The sequence below is a fragment of the Zingiber officinale genome, chromosome 11A, assembly GCF_018446385.1.
Source record: "Zingiber officinale cultivar Zhangliang chromosome 11A, Zo_v1.1, whole genome shotgun sequence".
Classification (NCBI taxonomy): Eukaryota; Viridiplantae; Streptophyta; class Magnoliopsida; order Zingiberales; family Zingiberaceae; genus Zingiber; species Zingiber officinale.
The window spans coordinates 76,862,718-76,880,893 of NC_056006.1; the positions used below are offsets into that span (position 1 = coordinate 76,862,718).

At 40.5% G+C, this 18,176-nt stretch overlaps 1 protein-coding gene across 1 annotated transcript; it reads right to left on the reverse strand.

The window, feature by feature from the left end:
• Nucleotides 1-648: 648 nt before the first annotated feature.
• On the reverse strand, nt 649-3,115 carry LOC122031867 (glyceraldehyde-3-phosphate dehydrogenase 2, cytosolic-like). The gene is made up of 12 exons (XM_042591061.1): nt 3,041-3,115; nt 2,909-2,932; nt 2,729-2,829; nt 2,328-2,443; nt 2,130-2,229; nt 1,909-2,055; nt 1,767-1,827; nt 1,569-1,666; nt 1,294-1,436; nt 1,136-1,219; nt 962-1,051; nt 649-874 (listed from the first exon to the last, which is right to left on the reverse strand). The coding sequence occupies exons 1-12, from the start codon at nt 3,042-3,044 to the stop codon at nt 829-831; spliced, it is 1,014 nt and encodes a 337-aa protein (XP_042446995.1). The 5' UTR covers nt 3,045-3,115; the 3' UTR covers nt 649-828.
• Between the last annotated feature and the right edge of the window lie 15,061 nt (nt 3,116-18,176).

Genomic DNA, 18,176 nt, shown 5'->3' on the forward strand with positions numbered 1-18,176 from the left:
CAGTTTCCTGTTCATAGTAAAACCAACGACTTTGACCTTGCCTCCTCCATCTTTCTCCAACAATCCTATAAGAGGGGGAAGATGGCAGTCATATCATCTCACAGAAACCAAATCTCTCCTGCAAACTTTGTTCTAGCTGAAGATGGCAGCAGGTAGAACAAATTTCGCCACCAGTTTCTTCATCCTCTTTATGGCGGTTCTTTTTATAAGTACCACGGTCATGGCCGCTGACGGCCCTGCACCACCACCAACCCAGAACTTGTCCGTTCGCGAGCTTCCTTCCGTTGGTCTGGCTGTCTCTGCTATCTTTGCCTTGATGTTCTCCATGGCCTACTAGAGAGTTTCATCGATTGATGTTGTTGTTGTTGTTCTACTACGCTATATATTATGTTTATTATCATTCTTCTGTTGTACTTATTGTTCTCAGGATATTCTATTAGCTCATTGTACGTTTGTTCATGAGGATTATATATTGATTTGCTCGTCTTAGTTATATCAATTTCTGTTTCTGTTATTGTTTATATATATATATATATATATGTTAATTGCAGCAGACAAATGATACTAAATTATGTTTATCCTTTGATGCATTATTCATATAGGAGCAAACAAAGAAAATACTTTTCTATTAGTCCAAGGAGCAAACAATTGATGAACATTTCCATCGCATGGATTAATTAAGAACTCCCAGCAACACTGGAATAAGAAAATTATCACTTAGACAAACTCGATTTGCTCGCAGGCACAATCAAACAGAACAGTAGCTTATTCTCAACATAATAATTAATACTAGCAAAATTGAGTTATTCAAACTCTGAAGCTGGAACTTCACTTGGTCTTTGCAATGTGACGGATCAGGTCGATCACACGGGAACTGTAAATCATCAAAAAGATGTAGTCATTTAGAAAGCAGATACACCCAGTTCTTAAATTGGGATTGCGTGAGCGTGTTTAAATTTACCTATAACCCCATTCATTGTCGTACCAAGACACGAGCTTAACAAAGTTATCGTTGAGAGAAATCCCAGCCTTGGCATCGAAAATGCTCGACCTGACCAAAGAAACCGATTCGAGTCGTGTGGAAAATTGAAACAGAAATTGCTTGCATGTTAGTAGATGAGCAAATAAATTTCACCTGCAATCGCCCACGAAGTCCATGGAAACCAAGTCCTCATCGACATAGCCCAGAATGCCTTTCAGTTTGCCCTCAGACGCTTCCCTGATCGATGAACAAAGAAAAGATGTAAGAAACAGAAAGTAAAATGTTGTCTGGGAAGAGAAGACGACGATTACTTGATTGCAGCCTTTATCTGATCATATGAAGCAGCTTTCTCAATCCTAACAGTGAGGTCCACAACAGAGACATCCACTGTAGGAACGCGGAAAGCCATACCTGTAAGTTTGCCATTCAAAGCAGGGAGGACTTTTGTAACAGCCTAGGCGATTACAGAGAAGACAAAGTATACAAATTTGATCAAATTATGAGTGAAATTAGAACTATAACCAATATCAACTCTGTGACAATGAAAATGGCTCAACTAGATAAAAACAGGTTTTGTTATGCATACCTTGGCAGCTCCAGTGCTGCTAGGAATAATGTTAAAGCTCGCAGCTCTCCCACCCCTCCAGTCCTTGCTAGATGGTCCATCAACAGTTTTCTGGGTGGCTGAAAGGTAAAAGGAAAAATACAAGTTCAGTGAGCAACATCAATTAACGTAGTAACAACAAACGTAAACTTTCAAGATGCTTTCTCCATTGTTTTTTACCAGTAATTGAGTGTACTGTTGTCATTAAACCCTCGACAATGCCAAACTTATCATGAATGACCTGCCGTGATTCACACTTTAATTAGCTAAAATATAATTCTGTTAGCCGTGTCATTAATGCCAAGGGAAAAGGAAAGCAAACCTTGGCCAGGGGAGCTAGACAATTGGTCGTGCAACTGGCGTTAGAGACTATGGTGAGATCAGACTTGTATTCTTCTTCATTCACACCGACCACGAACATGGGAGCATCCTTGCTAGGAGCCGAGATAATCACCTTCTTGGCACCTCCCTGTTCTCATTAAAACAAATTTAATGAGAAATTAATCAAACAATTAAAATACAATAATAAAGAAAAAAAAATACCTTCAAGTGGGTAGCGGCTTTATCCTTGTCAGTAAAAACTCCAGTTGACTCAACAACGTACTCAGCACCTGCCTCACCCCATGGGATCTCCTCAGGGTTGCTAGATTAAAAAAGTTTTTGAGTTAATTATAGCTTCGAATAAAAAAGAGCAAGATTAATGATCATTAAAGGAGAGGATTGAGTCTAGATCAGCCTCACCGAAGCCCATAAACCGTGACTGATTTATCACCAAAGAGAAGTGTCTTAGAGTCCTTAACCTTGATATCATTGTGTTTCCAAGGACCATGCACAGTATCGTACTTAAACATGTACGTCTGCAAAGAGTGGAAGAGCACCATTGAGCAACTACTCCGTGAAATTGTTGAAACGAACCAAAGTATTGGATCGAATCACATGAATTTTAGGGTTTTACCGACAAGGATAAATTTGTGTTCACTGTCGCAAGATTAACAGGACAAACTAAAAAATTTCTGAGAGCAATACGGTTGATTGGACGAACAAGTGATGATGGCTAAACTACCAGATGAACGCACGATGAAAAAAAATCTCACAAACAAATCAAGACCTTGCACGAACCTTCCCGAAGAGAAACATCATACCATGTAATCTGTGGTGATGAAAGGATCATTAACAGCGACGAGCTCCACATCATCGCTCTGGAGCGCCACTCTCGCCACCAATCGACCGATCCTACCCAAACCTATCACTGGTACCATACGCATTTACCAATCAAATTCCTAATCAAAAAGGCAATCCGAAAGAAAAAAGAAATGCCATACCATTGATGCCGATCTTGATCTTAGCTGAAACATTGATCCAAAGCAGCAGTAACAACAACTGAATCGGATCAGAAACAAATACAAAAAAAATAAGAAAAATAAGAACGAATCGGAAAGGAACGCATCAATTACCCATAGCGATTTGGATAAAAAAAATAACTGAAACGAGTGAGAAGCAGCAGCAGGAGAAAGTGTACGAGTGATGGAGGAAGGGGTGATACCGCATTTATATAGGACGGGGAAGAAGGGTGCGTTTTAGGTGTTTTACGAATATGGACATCGACTTAGTGGGGCATAAGGCGGCACGTGTTTGGTTCTTTGACCGTTTCGAGCAGCAATACAGCACCTCGTGAGGGGCTTTGAACAGATAGCTGGCTGTTGGCTATTGGTTACTGATACATGCGACTAGGCGAGAAATAAGGCGCATAGAATAAGGAACATAACAAATTGGCTGACCATTTGTTGATTTTAATTTATTGTGCAAGTCTATATATTTTAAAATTTACAAGTTAATTCATAAATGAATTTACATTTTTTTTATAAAAAAAATCTAATTCATCACGGAACGCCGATCAGTAATTAAATATTTCAATTGCACTAATTTCTATCATGGATATCAATTTAGCGATAGAAAAATTATTTCCTTCGTTAAATTATTTTTTTATAAAAAAATTCTAATTCACCAAAAAAGAACACCGATTAATAATAAAATATTTTGATCGAACTAATTTCTATCGCCGGCATCATTTTAGTGACTGAAAATTTTTGCCATCACCAAAATAGGGATGGAGTATAATTTTCATTATTAATATTAATGATGACATTAAAATTTAATTACTCAATTTAACGACGGAAGTTAGTTGTCGTTGTTAAATTTAGTGACAGAAAAATTATTTTCGTTGTTAATTTAGTGACAGGAAAAAATATTTTTGTCGTTAATTTGATGAATGGAAAAATATTTCTATGATATATCACTGGCGAAAAACTATTTCCATTATTTTTCCTTCGCTAATTTAACGATAAAAATATTACTTTTCTACTAAATTAGTGTTAGAAATAATATTTTCATCACTAATTTTCTAAAAAGTTTTGACAGCACCTCCTCCTCCTCTCTTTACGAGATTTCATCCTATCTACACAATACATCATAAACAAATTAAACCAACACATTTTTACATTTAACATTCACAACAACAATATTCACATTTAAATTCATATATATTCACATTCACGATACATTTGATTGTCGTGTGTAAGCATACTCAAATCCAAATACATTCATACTATCAAATCATTCCCACATTCAAACCACAAACCACACATTCACAATATATTCCCTACACACTATACATGCCATCAAATCACAAACCACACAATAAAATTCATAAGACATTTATATCCACAATATATAACATCTAGAATGATACATTATTGTGTTAGTCCTGAGACGAATTGACAAGGACATTAGAGGAGAACCTAGTCATCTACTAGAATGATACGTTATTGGTTTGATGTTACTCGATTAATCATTTTTTAAAATGACACATTGTTCAAAAATAATATAATTCAAATTCATTACATCCCAACTCAAATCTTAAAAACTAATACATCATCATAAGATGCAATAAGTATAATACGATATGTTATTTTAAAAAATAAAGATATTTTTTAAACTACACTATATTTGCTATTTTGAAATAATTCTAGACTACCACTATTGGGAGTAAAACCACAATAAAAAAAATTATCATTTTTTGAAATAATAAATAAAAGATTAGATTAATTGAAATTACTAAAAATATCAATACTTACTAATTCGACAATCCTCAAAAAAAAATTTAGTCATTGTGCACTACTGTAGTATCCAACATGACTATATCTGTAAAAATAATATTATAACACATACATATTGAAATAAAATCAGAACAATAATGACTTATAGGGTAGAACTAATGAGATTTAAATCTAAAAAAATTACCTTAACATTAATGGCTTATTGGGTAGAACTAGTGGGATTTAAGAATTTGAATTATTAACATTAACAGTTTGTAAATAAGCTAGACTCTAGTACATCATGCTCTTCACTGTTGGACATCTCTCAATCATATATTTCCTTATAAGTGGCATTGACATCTACAAGTAATTGGAATGTAAATTGAATTTGTGTATCAACTGAATATATCTTCACTTCCTCATTTTGAAATGCATTATGGTTTTGTATTGTGATGAAATTTGACATTTTTTGTAAACTCGAAAAAGTGCTAGAGGAGGGGTGAATAGCGCTTGTGACCATTTCGTTCATTAAGAGTAAAATTATGCACCGAAAAAACAAAACAATACACGAACACCAAGAGTTTTACTTGGTTCGGAACCTGTGGCGACTCCTACTCCAAGACTCACACTCGTTGAGTGTTTACTTTGGGCAATCATTATCAATTCGAAATATTACAACTTTAACTACAGTTAATTAAAGTGCATTAAACTATACCAATGACTAAGATTAGTAAACTCGAGGCTTCTGGTCGTTGGAGTCGAGTTATAGTTTTGTCGGATCGTTCTTTGAGCAGCACACGGAAGAAGGGTTGTGTTTTCTTGATTGTGTAAGCTACTGCTCAAATCAGGCTTAAATAGCTTGTTGAGGGCATCTCCAACTGCATAGAGGGGGCCTCCAACCCCACCAAAATCGTAGCGTCAATAAGCTCCTCCATCTTCGCTGCTTATCCGCCAGAGGGCGCCTCCAAGCTCCATGAAGGGCACCCTTCAAGCAACATCCAGGGTGCCTCCAAGCTCCATGGAGGGCGCCCTCCATCCAGCATCCAGGGCGCCTCCAAGCTCCATGGAGGGCGCCCTCGTGCCTTGCTGCGGGGTTGTCGATCAAGTCACCCGAGGCGCCTCCAAGCTCCATGGAGGGCACCTCAGGACTGTTCATCCGAGGCTTTTCTTGTGCAATTTCTGTCCTACAAGGCATGTTAGTCTACAAACACAGTATACCCTGCAAAACAAGGTTAGTACAATAAAATAAGATAAATAGAAATTATTTTGACAGTCTCCGGACTGTCCGGTTCTGACTTCGGATTTCACCTCTGAAAATCCTAGGTCGAACCGACGCCTACTGTTTCCTCACCGGAGAATGCGTCCTCACCTACTCCACTCAGGAGAGTTTACTTGTTTGCCAGTTTGATCCTCCATATCAACTGGACTTTTGCTCAGCGTTCGAATCTCCAGGACTTTCTATTGAACGTTCACTCTACGACCCGTCTAGTCTTCCACCCGGTTCGCGACACTAGGATTTCATCCTAGAGTCCCTGACTCTAGAATTTTTACCCAAGCCTTCAACCTGCCAAGACTTTCCACCTAGGGTTGCCACCCCCTAGGACCTAGAGTTACCGCCCCCTAGGGTTTTTCACCTGCCTAACATCAGCTAGGACTTTTCCTCACCTAGGGTTATCACCCCCTATGTCCTAGGGTTACCACTCCCTAGGATTTTCCACCTGCCTAATCGTAGCTAGGACTTTTGCCTAAGTACACTTAGGACTTTCCTGCAAGCTCAATAAATCTTGTTAGATACAAGACAACTTAATTTTGGACCCTTTGACATAATCAAAACACAGGTTCGATCGTCAGATGCTTACCGCACAAACAATCTCTCCCTTTTTTGATTATAGCAACACGGTTCAAAGTTAAGTAAAACATAACAAGATAATGAAGGAGTTTAAGCATGAGCATAAATAAAATAATTTAGAAAAAAATCTCCTTATGCTCTCCCTTTCATAAAAATTATGTTTAAATTCTTAATTTTTTTTTCTTAACTTTGACTTTTCTCTCCCCTTTGACATAAATCAAAAATAATAAACAGAGATAATGTTATTTTATAAAAAAAATATTTATTCTATTTAACTTTTTCACTTACGAGATGAAAGCATTGCGCTCCCTCACTATGTTTGAGGTAGGAGGATAGATGTACTCCGACAGCATCCCGTCCACTCAATCACTCTTCAGGAGTAGTGATGGCAAAGTGCACGGTTGTCACATCCCTACCCACTCGGTCTCACCATCGTGTGTGAGATGGCTGACTGGCGTCAGGGGTGACCAGGACATGTCATTTGCATCATATGCACAGATTGCATTTATTGTGATTGTTGCATATTGGATGATGCATTTTGGTTACTGCATATGATTGACATGCATACATGATACATGCTTATTTGCTCTGACTATTTTTATCTGTGTATGCTCACAGTCATATGCTCAAGCCTCGTAGGTGAGTATAGTTTATTTCAGTTATGCATTTCTTATTATTCTTGTTGTAGACTGTATTACATGCTTATTGTTAGTTACTACAGTTTATTCAGCTATGCATACCTGCTATACTGTTAGGAGACTGTATTATAGGTTATTGCTGGTAGTTATATGTTACTGTACATATCTATTGGTTACTTGATGAGTTCTTTGGACTCACACCGTTACATTACTACTTTTTAGGTTGAGGCCGTTAGGAGATTCCAGTCGCTAGCCCCCTTTATCGCGACGATTTTCGGTTGTAGACTTTGGTATCCGTTTCTATGTCGATATATACCTGCGATGTGGGTTCTTGTACTTTGGACTTTGTGTTGAACATTCGGGTTTGCTACTCTTGTTTTCCGTTGCAGATATTTCATTACTTCGTGGATTTCATTTCCTTCGTTGTAGTGGAGTAGGATTTACATATATCTATAATGATTTTTATATCGTCTGTTCTTTTAGTTATATTTGTTGTCAGCCGGAGGTTGCATTATAAACTGCATGGATTGACTATAAATTGCACGGATTGTTTTATTTCTGTATAGTATTGTTCCGGCCGTGTAGGACGAGGTATGGATATATGTATCTCAGGATTCATATTGTCACCCGTACAGGGGAGATGCTGCCGAAATTTTATCGGTAAGGACTACCTGGGGCGTGACAATTTATTTGGTATCAGAGCGATTTTCTGATACTTATTTTTACGAGTTTTGCGAGTTTATCTGGATATTTTCGGATTGTACGAATTTTCGTTGATTTTTTGATTCGGAATTCTGAGGTATATTTGATGAGGTTCTATTTGGGGGACTAAGCAGCGACAGGACATCTCCAGACGACAAATAGGTAAATTAAGTATTTTATAGTTCTTATACCTGTAGTGATATCTAGGTAATATTTTGGTTACAGATATGACACATACACGTATTCCAGTACCGAGACGTGGCCGCCCACATAAGAGGGCGATAGATTCTCCGACGACAGAGTCTCCAGCGAGATTTGCTGGGGTAGAGCCTGTCAGTCAGGGACAGACTCCTCAGGGTATTGTGAGTACGTCGAATAATCAGACCCCGATGGTTTTGACTTCAAAGGTACCTACCTCGATAGTACCACCAGTGGTACCATCGTTGACATATCCGGCGCCTTCCCCATCAGTAGTATCTGCAGCATACTCTGCACCCGCTCTAGCCGTGTCTGCTACTGCGTACTCGGTACGACAGATACCTGTGCCGATTACAACATACTCGACACCCGTACCAGTAGTACCCGTTGTTTCTTACCCGGTACCGTACAACGTACCAACAGTCGCTCCTACTTATGTATACTCTACTATGCCACCAGCGGTACCTACCCCAGTTTATACGACAGCACCAGTGGTACCTCTTCCGACCTATCCAGCAGTACCCTAGGATCAGTCCCAATGGCTCTACCCAGTTCCGCAGCGATCCCTATTGATATAGTTGTGGCACGAGCACGGATCCCAGCCTTGGTAGAGTTGGCGAAAAGTCGATTCACATTGTTCTGCGGGGAGACTGATCCGAGCATAGTTCAGTCCTGGATAGAGACTATGGAGCGGACATTCTTTTATATGGCTTGCTCTGAGTGGGAGAAGGCTGAGCTGGCTGCTTTTCACTTACGAGATGGAGCAGAGATCTGGAGGGACACGCATCACTCGATTATAATAGAGCAGCATATTACATGGGCGAGATTTAGGGAAGCATTTGAGAGTCAGTATTTTCTCCGGGCGTATCAGATGACACGTCACCAGGATTTTCTGAGTCTTCAACAAAATAACCGCTCAGTGATGGAGTATAATGCTGAATTTAATCGGTTGGCTAGATTCTGTCCAGAGTTGGTTGCTGAAGACAAATCTCGTATGCTCCAGTTTATCCAGGGATTGGACGAGCATCTTCAGGTGAAGATTGTCGATTTTGGTACTTCATCATACACAGAGGCACTGGATAAAGCTCCTATGATTGAGTCAGCTCAGCAGAGAGTGAATGTAGACAAGAAGAGAAAGCAGACTGATCGGACTTTCGGATAGATCCAGCAACCACAGACTACCAGATAGCAGCAGAGCAGTCGTACTCAGTCGGGTCAGGGTACTTCTGGGTCATCTGGCTAACCCTAGAAGTCAGGACGATCTTCATTAGGACATTCCCGATCTACTCAGCAGAACCCGAAACAGTCCACCGATAACCCTCACTACACCAGATGTGGATCCTGAGATCACATCACCTTGGCATGCACCATGGGATAGTCAGTTTGCTATTATTGCAAACTGCCTGGGCACATGAGCCGAAACTGTTCGCTGAAGGCTCAGTATGTAGCCTCCAGGGATTCTGTTTCGGGAGGACAGTTTGGTCAGTCTGGGACTCAGCGAGAAGGGCCAAAAGCCCAATCTTTTCATCGTCAGCAGAGGATAGCTCCTCCTGTAGCGGTTGCATATGGTATGCACGGACAAGAGCATTCCGGTGTCCTTATGGAGTCCTAGAGTTGATTTCAGGAACTGCGCCAACATCGAAAGATGCTTATCGTATGACACCGAAAGAGTTGGACGAACTAAAGGTTCAACTCCAGGAGTTATTAGATAGGGGATTCATTCGCTCTAGTGTATCTCCATGGGGTTCTCCGGTATTATTCATCAAGAAAAAGGATGGTACTCTGAGGTTGTGCGTCGATTATAGGCAGCTGAATGTAGTGACTGTCAGAATTAAGTACCCATTGCCATTGATTAAGGATTTATTTGATCAGCTCAGAGATACATCAGTGTATTCTAAGATTTATCTGCGATCCGGATATCATCAGCTGAGAGTCAAAGATTCTGATATTCAGAAGACAGTATTTCGTACTAGATATGGACATTACGAGTTTTTGGTAATGCCATTTGGGCTTACCAATGCTCCCGTAATATTTATGGATCTGATGAACCGTATCTTTCTGGAGTATCTAGATCAATTTGTTATCGTGTTTATTGATGACATATTGATCTATTCGCATTCTGAGGAGGAACATGTGCAACATCTTCGCATAGTTTTGGAGACTCTACGACGACATCATCTGTATGCGAAGTTCAGCAAGTGTGTTTTTTTGGCTATCCTCAGTTGGTTTTCTGGGACACGTGGTGTCAAGCCGAGGTATTTTAGTAGATCCTCAGAAGATCGAGGCTATCACTAGCTGGGAGCAGCCGAAGTTAGTCCAGGAGATCTGTAGTTTCTTAGGACTGGCTGGATATTACAGATGATTCGTTGAGGGTTTCTCCAGTATTGCTATGCCGTTGACACGTCTAACCAAAAAAGGCGTGAAGTTCACTTGGTTAGAGGCCTGTGAGACCAGCTTTCAGGAGCTAAAACGGAGATTAGTTTCGGCACCAGTTTTAATTTTACCTTCCGGAGAGGACAGATTTGTACTTTACACAGACGTATCTCTACAGGTATTGGGCGCTGTTCTGATGCAGCACGACAGGGTAGTCTCCTATGCTTCTCGTCAGTTGAAAGAGCATGAGAAGAACTACCTAGTACATGATTTAGAGTTAGCCGCTATTATCTTTGCTTTAAAGATTTGGCGACATCATCTTTATGGTATTACTTTTGAGATTCTTACTGATTATAAGAGTCTCAAATATCTTTTTCCACAGAAGGAGCTCAATCTCCGACAGAGGAGATGGATGGAGTTCTTGAAGGATTATGATTGTACAATTAGCTACCACCCGGGGAAAGCTAATGTGGTTGTCGATGCACTTAGCAGGAAGTCCAGAGGGACTTTAGCTTGCCACCGAGTTATAGTCACGGACTTGATTCAGGGTTTCTCTGAGTTGTTCCTTGAGGAGCAGGGATGGACAGAGCAGGGTATTCTTTTCACCATAGTTGCTCAGTCGTCGATTAGGATAAGGATTCGAGAGGCCCAGGCCGGAGATCAGCATTTATAGTTCATTGGCAGCTAGATAGCTTCCGGGCAGCAGATCGAGTTTACACGAGATGACGAGGGTATTGCTTATTTTTGAGGCAGATTATGTGTGCCTCAGTCTCACCCAGTCATGGAGGAGTTACTTCAGGAGGCTCATCACTCTAGATTTTCTATCCACCCAGGTGGAACTCGTATGTATCGTGATTTGAGATGTTCTTATTGGTGGAACGGTATGAAGAAAGACATCGCGGAGTGTGTAGTTAGATGTCTTATTTGTCAGCAGGTGAAGGATGAGCACCAGAGACCTGCTGGATTACTTCAGAGGATCCCTATTCCAGAGTGGAAATGGGAGCACATTAGTATGGATTTTGTTGTAGGATTGCCTAGGACTCGATGAGGTCATGATGCGGTTTGGGTAATCGTTGACCGATTAACCAAATTCGCACACTTTTTAGCGATCCGGAAGACTGATCCTCTAGATCGATTAGCAGAGTTATACTGCCGAGAGATTATCAGATTGCATGGAGTTCCGTTGAGCATTATATCTGATAGAGATCCACGGTTCACGTCCCGATTCTGGCAGAATCTGCAGCAGGCTTTAGGCACGCGGCTCCATTTCAGTACGACATTCCATCCATAGACAGATGGACAGTCAGAGTGGACCATTCAGACTTTGGAGGACTTGCTGAGGTCTTGCGTTATGGATTTCTGAGGCAGTTGGGAGGATCACCTGCCATTGGTGGAGTTCTCCTACAACAACAACCATCATTTGGCTATCCAGATGGCACCATTTGAGGCTTTGTATAGTAGACCTTGTCGGACACCCATCCTCTGGGAGGAGGTTGGGGAGGCCCAGTTGCTAGGACCTCAGAGAGCTCAGCAGGAGGCAGAGTTAGTTCGTACTATCAGACGGAGGATGTCAGAGGCGCAGGACCGTCAGAAGAGTTATGCTGACCGGAGACGGAGACCTCTGGAGTTCTCTATTGGTGATCATGTATTTCTGAGAGTTTCACCCACGAAAGGGGTGAAGCGATTTGGTCTTCGAGGTAAGTTAGCTCCACGATATATTGGGTCGTTCTAGATCTTAGAGAGGATTGGAGCAGTAGCTTACCGTCTGGCACTACCACCATCTCTAGTTGGCATTCATGATGTATTCCATGTATTTATGCTGAGGAGATACGTATCCGACCTAGCACATGTTCTGTCAGATATATCAGTTCCTATTCAGCCTGATGTTACTTACGAGGAGATTCTAGTACATATTTTGGACCATAGAGAGCGTCAGATGCGGAACAAGACTGTCTGACTAATCAAAGTTGGATGGCAGTATCATTCTGACGAGGGGACTACCTAGGAGCTTGAGGATACGATCCGAGCTCGATACTCCCATCTTTTTGTTAGTTAGAGCCCTAGAGTCAATCATTTGATGATTGTTGTATGGACTCGTTGTATCATATTCTTGTATATAAATAAACACATTTGTTTTTTATTATTATACTTACTTGTATTAGTCTCAAATAACTAAGCATAATAGCGTCCTTGAGTAAAAGGTTCTTACCTATATCAATCGATTGGTTGAATCGATAGTGAGATGATATAGGGAACACTATTCTTAATCATTCCTAGTCAAGTATTAACATTCAGGGACAATGTTAATGCGACGAGACTAGCATGTAGGTCAACTCGATGCCTTGATCTCACAAGTCATGGATATGGAGATATCAAGTTGACACATGGGTATGCGTTGGAGATTGTATACTGAATGACCCGCCATGAGAAAACATCATGAATCATTATATGAGTGTCATATACTTTCTCATGTGGCTATTAGTATGACTACTAGTCCTTGGACCTAAAGTCAACATGGATCCCTACATAAGGAGTTATGTACTTTGGCTTCGTCAACGTCACCCGTAATTGGGTGGACTATAAAAGCGATTACTGGGTATGTAACAAATTATATGGAGGGATGTGAGTGATGTAGATGGGATCTATCCCTCCTATATGACGGGAGTGACATCGATATTCTTGATAGAGTGAGACCACTAAGTGCATGGCCATGCCTAAATGAGTCAATATGAGATATTGAGCTCATTTGATTGAGTGAGTCTACTTGGGATTCAAGATTTAGATTGATTAGAGGATGACATGGTCTATGCCTCATATTGATCAATCTAGATGTCAAGGATAGAAGGGCACTTGTCATATATTATGAAGAGTCACAATTAGTAGTCACAAGGTGATGTTGGATCTCAACATTCTTATAACTTGGATAGTAATGATGTGTTGCTAGATACCGCTCATTACTTATGCTTCTAAATGGGTTTAGGAGCATTACCAACGTTATAAGAACTTATAGGGTCACACACAAAGGACAATTAGATAGAGATTAGGTTCATTTGATTAACCTAAAGGATTAGGTCCATGTGATGAACCAAATTGGATTAAGAGTAATCCAAATTAGGCTAATTGAGTTGGACTCAATTTGGTTCATATGTAAGATGAGTCTAATTTGGACTTAGACTCATTGAATCAATTTAATTCAATGAATAGAGATTCATTAAATTAAAATTGACTTGAACCAATGATTAGATTAGATCAACCATGGGAGAGAAGTAGTCAAGTTTGACTTGACTCGAGAGGAAGATGAAGGGTCAAGTTTGACTTGACCATTTGCCACCTCATTTGTGAGTTGGCATTATGTGGGCCAATTATGATGTGTCACATCATCAAGGCTAACACATGTGTGTGCCACCTCATGAGGGAATTAAGAGTTGTGACTCTTGATATCCCATGGAGGTTTAAAAGCCTTCTTGAAAAGTGGCCGGCCACTTATGTCATAGTGTGAAAGTTTCATTTTTGGTGTAACTCCCATCTTCTTCCTCCTCTCATCTTCTTCTCCCTCTCTTCCTCCTTGCCGCGACCATCAAAGATGCTAGCACACCTTTTGTTTGGTTTTTCTCCATCTCCTTGCTTGTGTGGATACACATAGAGGAGTATCTACTTTGATACTCTCGAGATCCGGCGAACCTTTGGACGAGCGGGATTACGCGAAGGGCTTCGCATCAAGGGTAACCTCCTTTCCTTTGTAGATCTAGTGTAGATCTAGGTTAGAGAAACTCGTACATGAAATTTTGTTTTATAAACTTCGCACGGATCCGTGACATGGGAATTTCGGGGTTTCCGCAACGCAAAAAGTGGTTTTTGCGGGCCTAAAAATCCAACAGTGGTATCATAGCCACGTGCGAAGTGTGTACGAGTTTTAATTTGTATTATTATAAAAATTACAGATCTGTGAATTTCTGTAAGTTTGTGATTTTTATAGATTTTATGGGTAATTTTCTCGTAGAAGCGAAGCATAAGTGTTTAAACACTTGTAGGCTTCGACTACCAAGAAAATATTTCCGAAACGGCAAGGTTTCACCTCAAATCGTTTTGGGACAGCGGACTAAGGCACTGTAGGATCGCTAAGGAACACTCGCGATGGTTATATCGCAGGTAGGGGTGTTACCCCTGACCCCGAAAGGGGCTTCGTTCCGCGATTGCGCCGGAAAATCGCTAAACGGGACCGCCGGTAATTTTTTACTCATAAAATTGTAAGAAAAATTACAAAAATTTATAGAAATTACATAATTTAGAATTATGTATTATTTTGTGATGGTCATGGCCCAAAAGACCCAATTAGATTGGAAATTTGTGCTGTAATTCACATTATGGCCTGCGAGCCATTTTCTGTGATGTGCGTGTTGTATATGATACGCGACCTGCGTGTCGTGCCTTTCCTATTTTATATTCCTGTTGTAAATAGTTTAGACTCGAATGTAACTCGAGTTTCACCTTTGTAATGTACAAATTGGAGCGGTGGAAGATCCACTCGAGACAGAGTTACGAGGAGGGCGTGAGCAACACAAGGTGGTCAAAGGAAGAAGCTTGAGAGGCTGTTGACCTTAGGTTGACCATCCGATCTTCTCATTGGCTTGAGAAGATCGTAGTAGGACCATGAATAATCACAAAATATTTAATTAATTGCTTGTGTGTGTATATGTGATGCATGTTAGAATAGTAATTAATTAGTGCCTTAACGATTAGATTAGATCTAAATCGCGTACATGATGCGCCCTAACGATTAGATTAGATCTAAATCGCGTATATGATACACCTCATCGATTAGATTATATCTCAATCGCGTCAACTCGTAATGCCTACCATGTCGTGATACCTATCATTACCTCGATCACATGTTGTTGTTGAATCTGCCAAAGCAGAGCAACACATATTATCTTGGTAGGGTACGGAGGGACAATTTTGGTTCCGCCTATCAACGCATGGGTGAGTACAACTCAATTAGATTGAGTAACTAGTTAACTCAATTGGATCGAGTTTAACTATAGGCATTTTCCAATGGTTAGTAGATAGGTCAAAATCACGTTTATATTAACTCTTGGACGTATTAGCCAAAGCTAACTCGAGTTTTAATATAAATGCGGATCTTGATCCTATAAACAAGAGTTGCATAGAGATGTAATTGGTAATTAGTTACCTACCGATCATACTAAGTCTTGGGCGATTTAGCCAAAGCTAACTCAAGGTGTAGTATGATGTGGATCTTGACCCACATGAATTATAGAATTCAGTGGAAGCATCATTTAATTAAAAGGTCTAATTAAATGATTAATAGAATATGATATTTATTTATTTTTTTGCATTTTTCTGTTGTAGATAACCATGACGTCAAATACGAACTCTTTCTCCCTGCGTTCCGTCCTTGAGAAGGACAAGCTCAACGGAGCAAATTTCCTGCTCTGGTACTGGAATCTGAGAATCGTTCTCACACAAGAACGTAAACTGTACGTTCTGGAGCAGCCCATTCCGGAGGCACCTCCTGCCACTGCCACGCGAGCTGATCATGATGCTTACAAGAAGCATCAAGATGACGCATTAGATGTGTCATGTCTTATGCTCGCGACCATGAACTCTGAGCTTCAGAATCAACACGAGTTGATGGGCGCTTATGATATGGTTGAACATCTTCATCAACTATATCAAGGATAAGCGAGGCACGAGAGATTCGAGATCTCTAAGGCACTGTTTCAGTGCAAGATGTAAGATGGGACTCCCGTAGGCCCATATGTACTCAAAATGATTATGTACATAGAAAACCTACAGAGGTTGGGATTCCCACTTGGCCAAGAGCTGGCCACTGATTTGATTTTACAATCCTTGCCAGATAGCTATAGTCAATTCATTCTAAATTATAACATGCTACCCAAGCTGCTTAGCATGTTAAGAACTGCTGAGCTCAACCTTAAGAAGGTTAAGCCCAACTCCATTTTGATGGTGCAAAAGGGCAAAGGCAAGGGCAAGCCTAAAGGTAAGGGAAAGTCTCAAGACAAGGGTAAAGGCAAGGCACTGAAACCCAAAGGAGGGGTCACTAAGGATGCTACCTGCTTCCACTACGGTCAGACCGGACACTGGAAGAGGAATTGCAAAATCTACCTGGAAGATCTTAAGAAGAAGAGAAGTGAGACTTCCACTTCAGGTATATATGTTATAGAAGTCAATCTATCTATTTCTTCATCATGGGTATTAGATACCGGATGTGCTTCTCACATTTGTACTAATGTGCAGGCGCTGAGAAATAGCAGGGCATTGGCAATGGAGCACGAGTTGCTGCTGTTGCTGTTGCTGTAGGAAATTATTCTCTATCTCTGCCCTCTGGGCTTGTACTAGAATTGGATGATTGTTGTTATGTGCCTGCTTTGACTAAGAATATTATATCAATTTCTTGTTTATACAAGAAAGGCTTTTCATTTATAATAAAGAACAAATATTGTTCAGTTTATTTAAATGATATGTTCTATTGTAGTGCACCTCTGATGAACGGACTCTATATTCTAGACCTTGAGAACCCTATCTATAACATTAGTACCAAGAGGTTCAAGTCAAATGACATGAACCAAACCTATCTCTAGCACTGTCGCTTAGGTCATATAAATGACAAACGCTTATCCCAGCTCCATAAAGATGGTTTGCTGGACTCATTTGATTTTGAATCATATGAGACATGCGAGTCATGCCTTCTAGGAAAGATGACCAAGACTCCCTTTAATGGATACAGTGAGAGAGCGACTGACTTGTTAGGTCTTATACATAGTGATATATGTGGCACTTTCAATGTCACTGCTAGAGGTGGTTATAGGTACTTCATTACATTTACTGATGACTTCAGTAGATATGGTTATATGTACCAGATGACACATAAGTCAGAATCCTTTGAAAAGTTCAAAGAATTCAAGAATGAAGTACAAAACCAACTTGGCAAAAGTATTAAGATACTTCGATCAGATCGAGGTGGTGAATACCTTAGCCATGAGTTTCGTGACTATCTAGCTGAGTGTGGGATTCTATCTCAACTCACTCCTTCTGGAACACCACAGTGGAATGGTGTATCCGAAAGGAGGAATCATACCTTATTAGATATGGTACGATCTATGATGAGTTACACAGATCTTCCCATGTATCTTTGGGGCTATGCTCTAGACACAGCAACCTTCATTCTCAACCGAGTTCCATCTGTAGGACCGTTAGATTCGATAGAGGGGGGGGGTGAATATCGATTCGCAAAGTTAGAGTATAAGCGCAGCGGAAAAGTAAAATAGACACAGTTGTTTTTACTTCGTTCGGAGCCTGTGACGACTCCTACTCGAAGGCCCGTGGTCCTTGACCACTTTTGTTGGGCAATCACTAGCAAGTCGAAATATGATTACAGAAAAAGTACAGGAGATGCTAGTAATAATAAAGCAATACCGACAAAAAGAAAATTAAACAAAAATCGGAAGAGCACTTTTGTCGGAGCGTTATTGGCGTCGCACTTGAACGTTGAGCAGCAAGATCAGCAGAAGAGTTCTCAGTCAAAGTTGACTGTTCCGGGCGCCTGGATCCCTTCCGGGCGCCTGGAGTGTGACGTAACTGCTCAAATCAAGATGCTCCACGTAGCGACGAGGTGTCTGGATAAAATTCGCCTTCCGGGCGCCCGGACCACCTTGTTCCAGAAAGACTCCTTTTTCCTGTAAAACAAGGTTAG

Bases quoted from the DNA above. Each gene is read 5' to 3' on its own strand.
- LOC122031867 (XM_042591061.1), bottom strand. The intron at 1,828-1,908 runs GTTTGCTTTCCT...GAATCACGGCAG, and splicing joins GTCTAGCTCCCCTGGCCAAG to GTCATTCATGATAAGTTTGG. The intron at 1,437-1,568 runs GTATGCATAACA...GTAATCGCCTAG, and splicing joins GCAGCACTGGAGCTGCCAAG to GCTGTTACAAAAGTCCTCCC.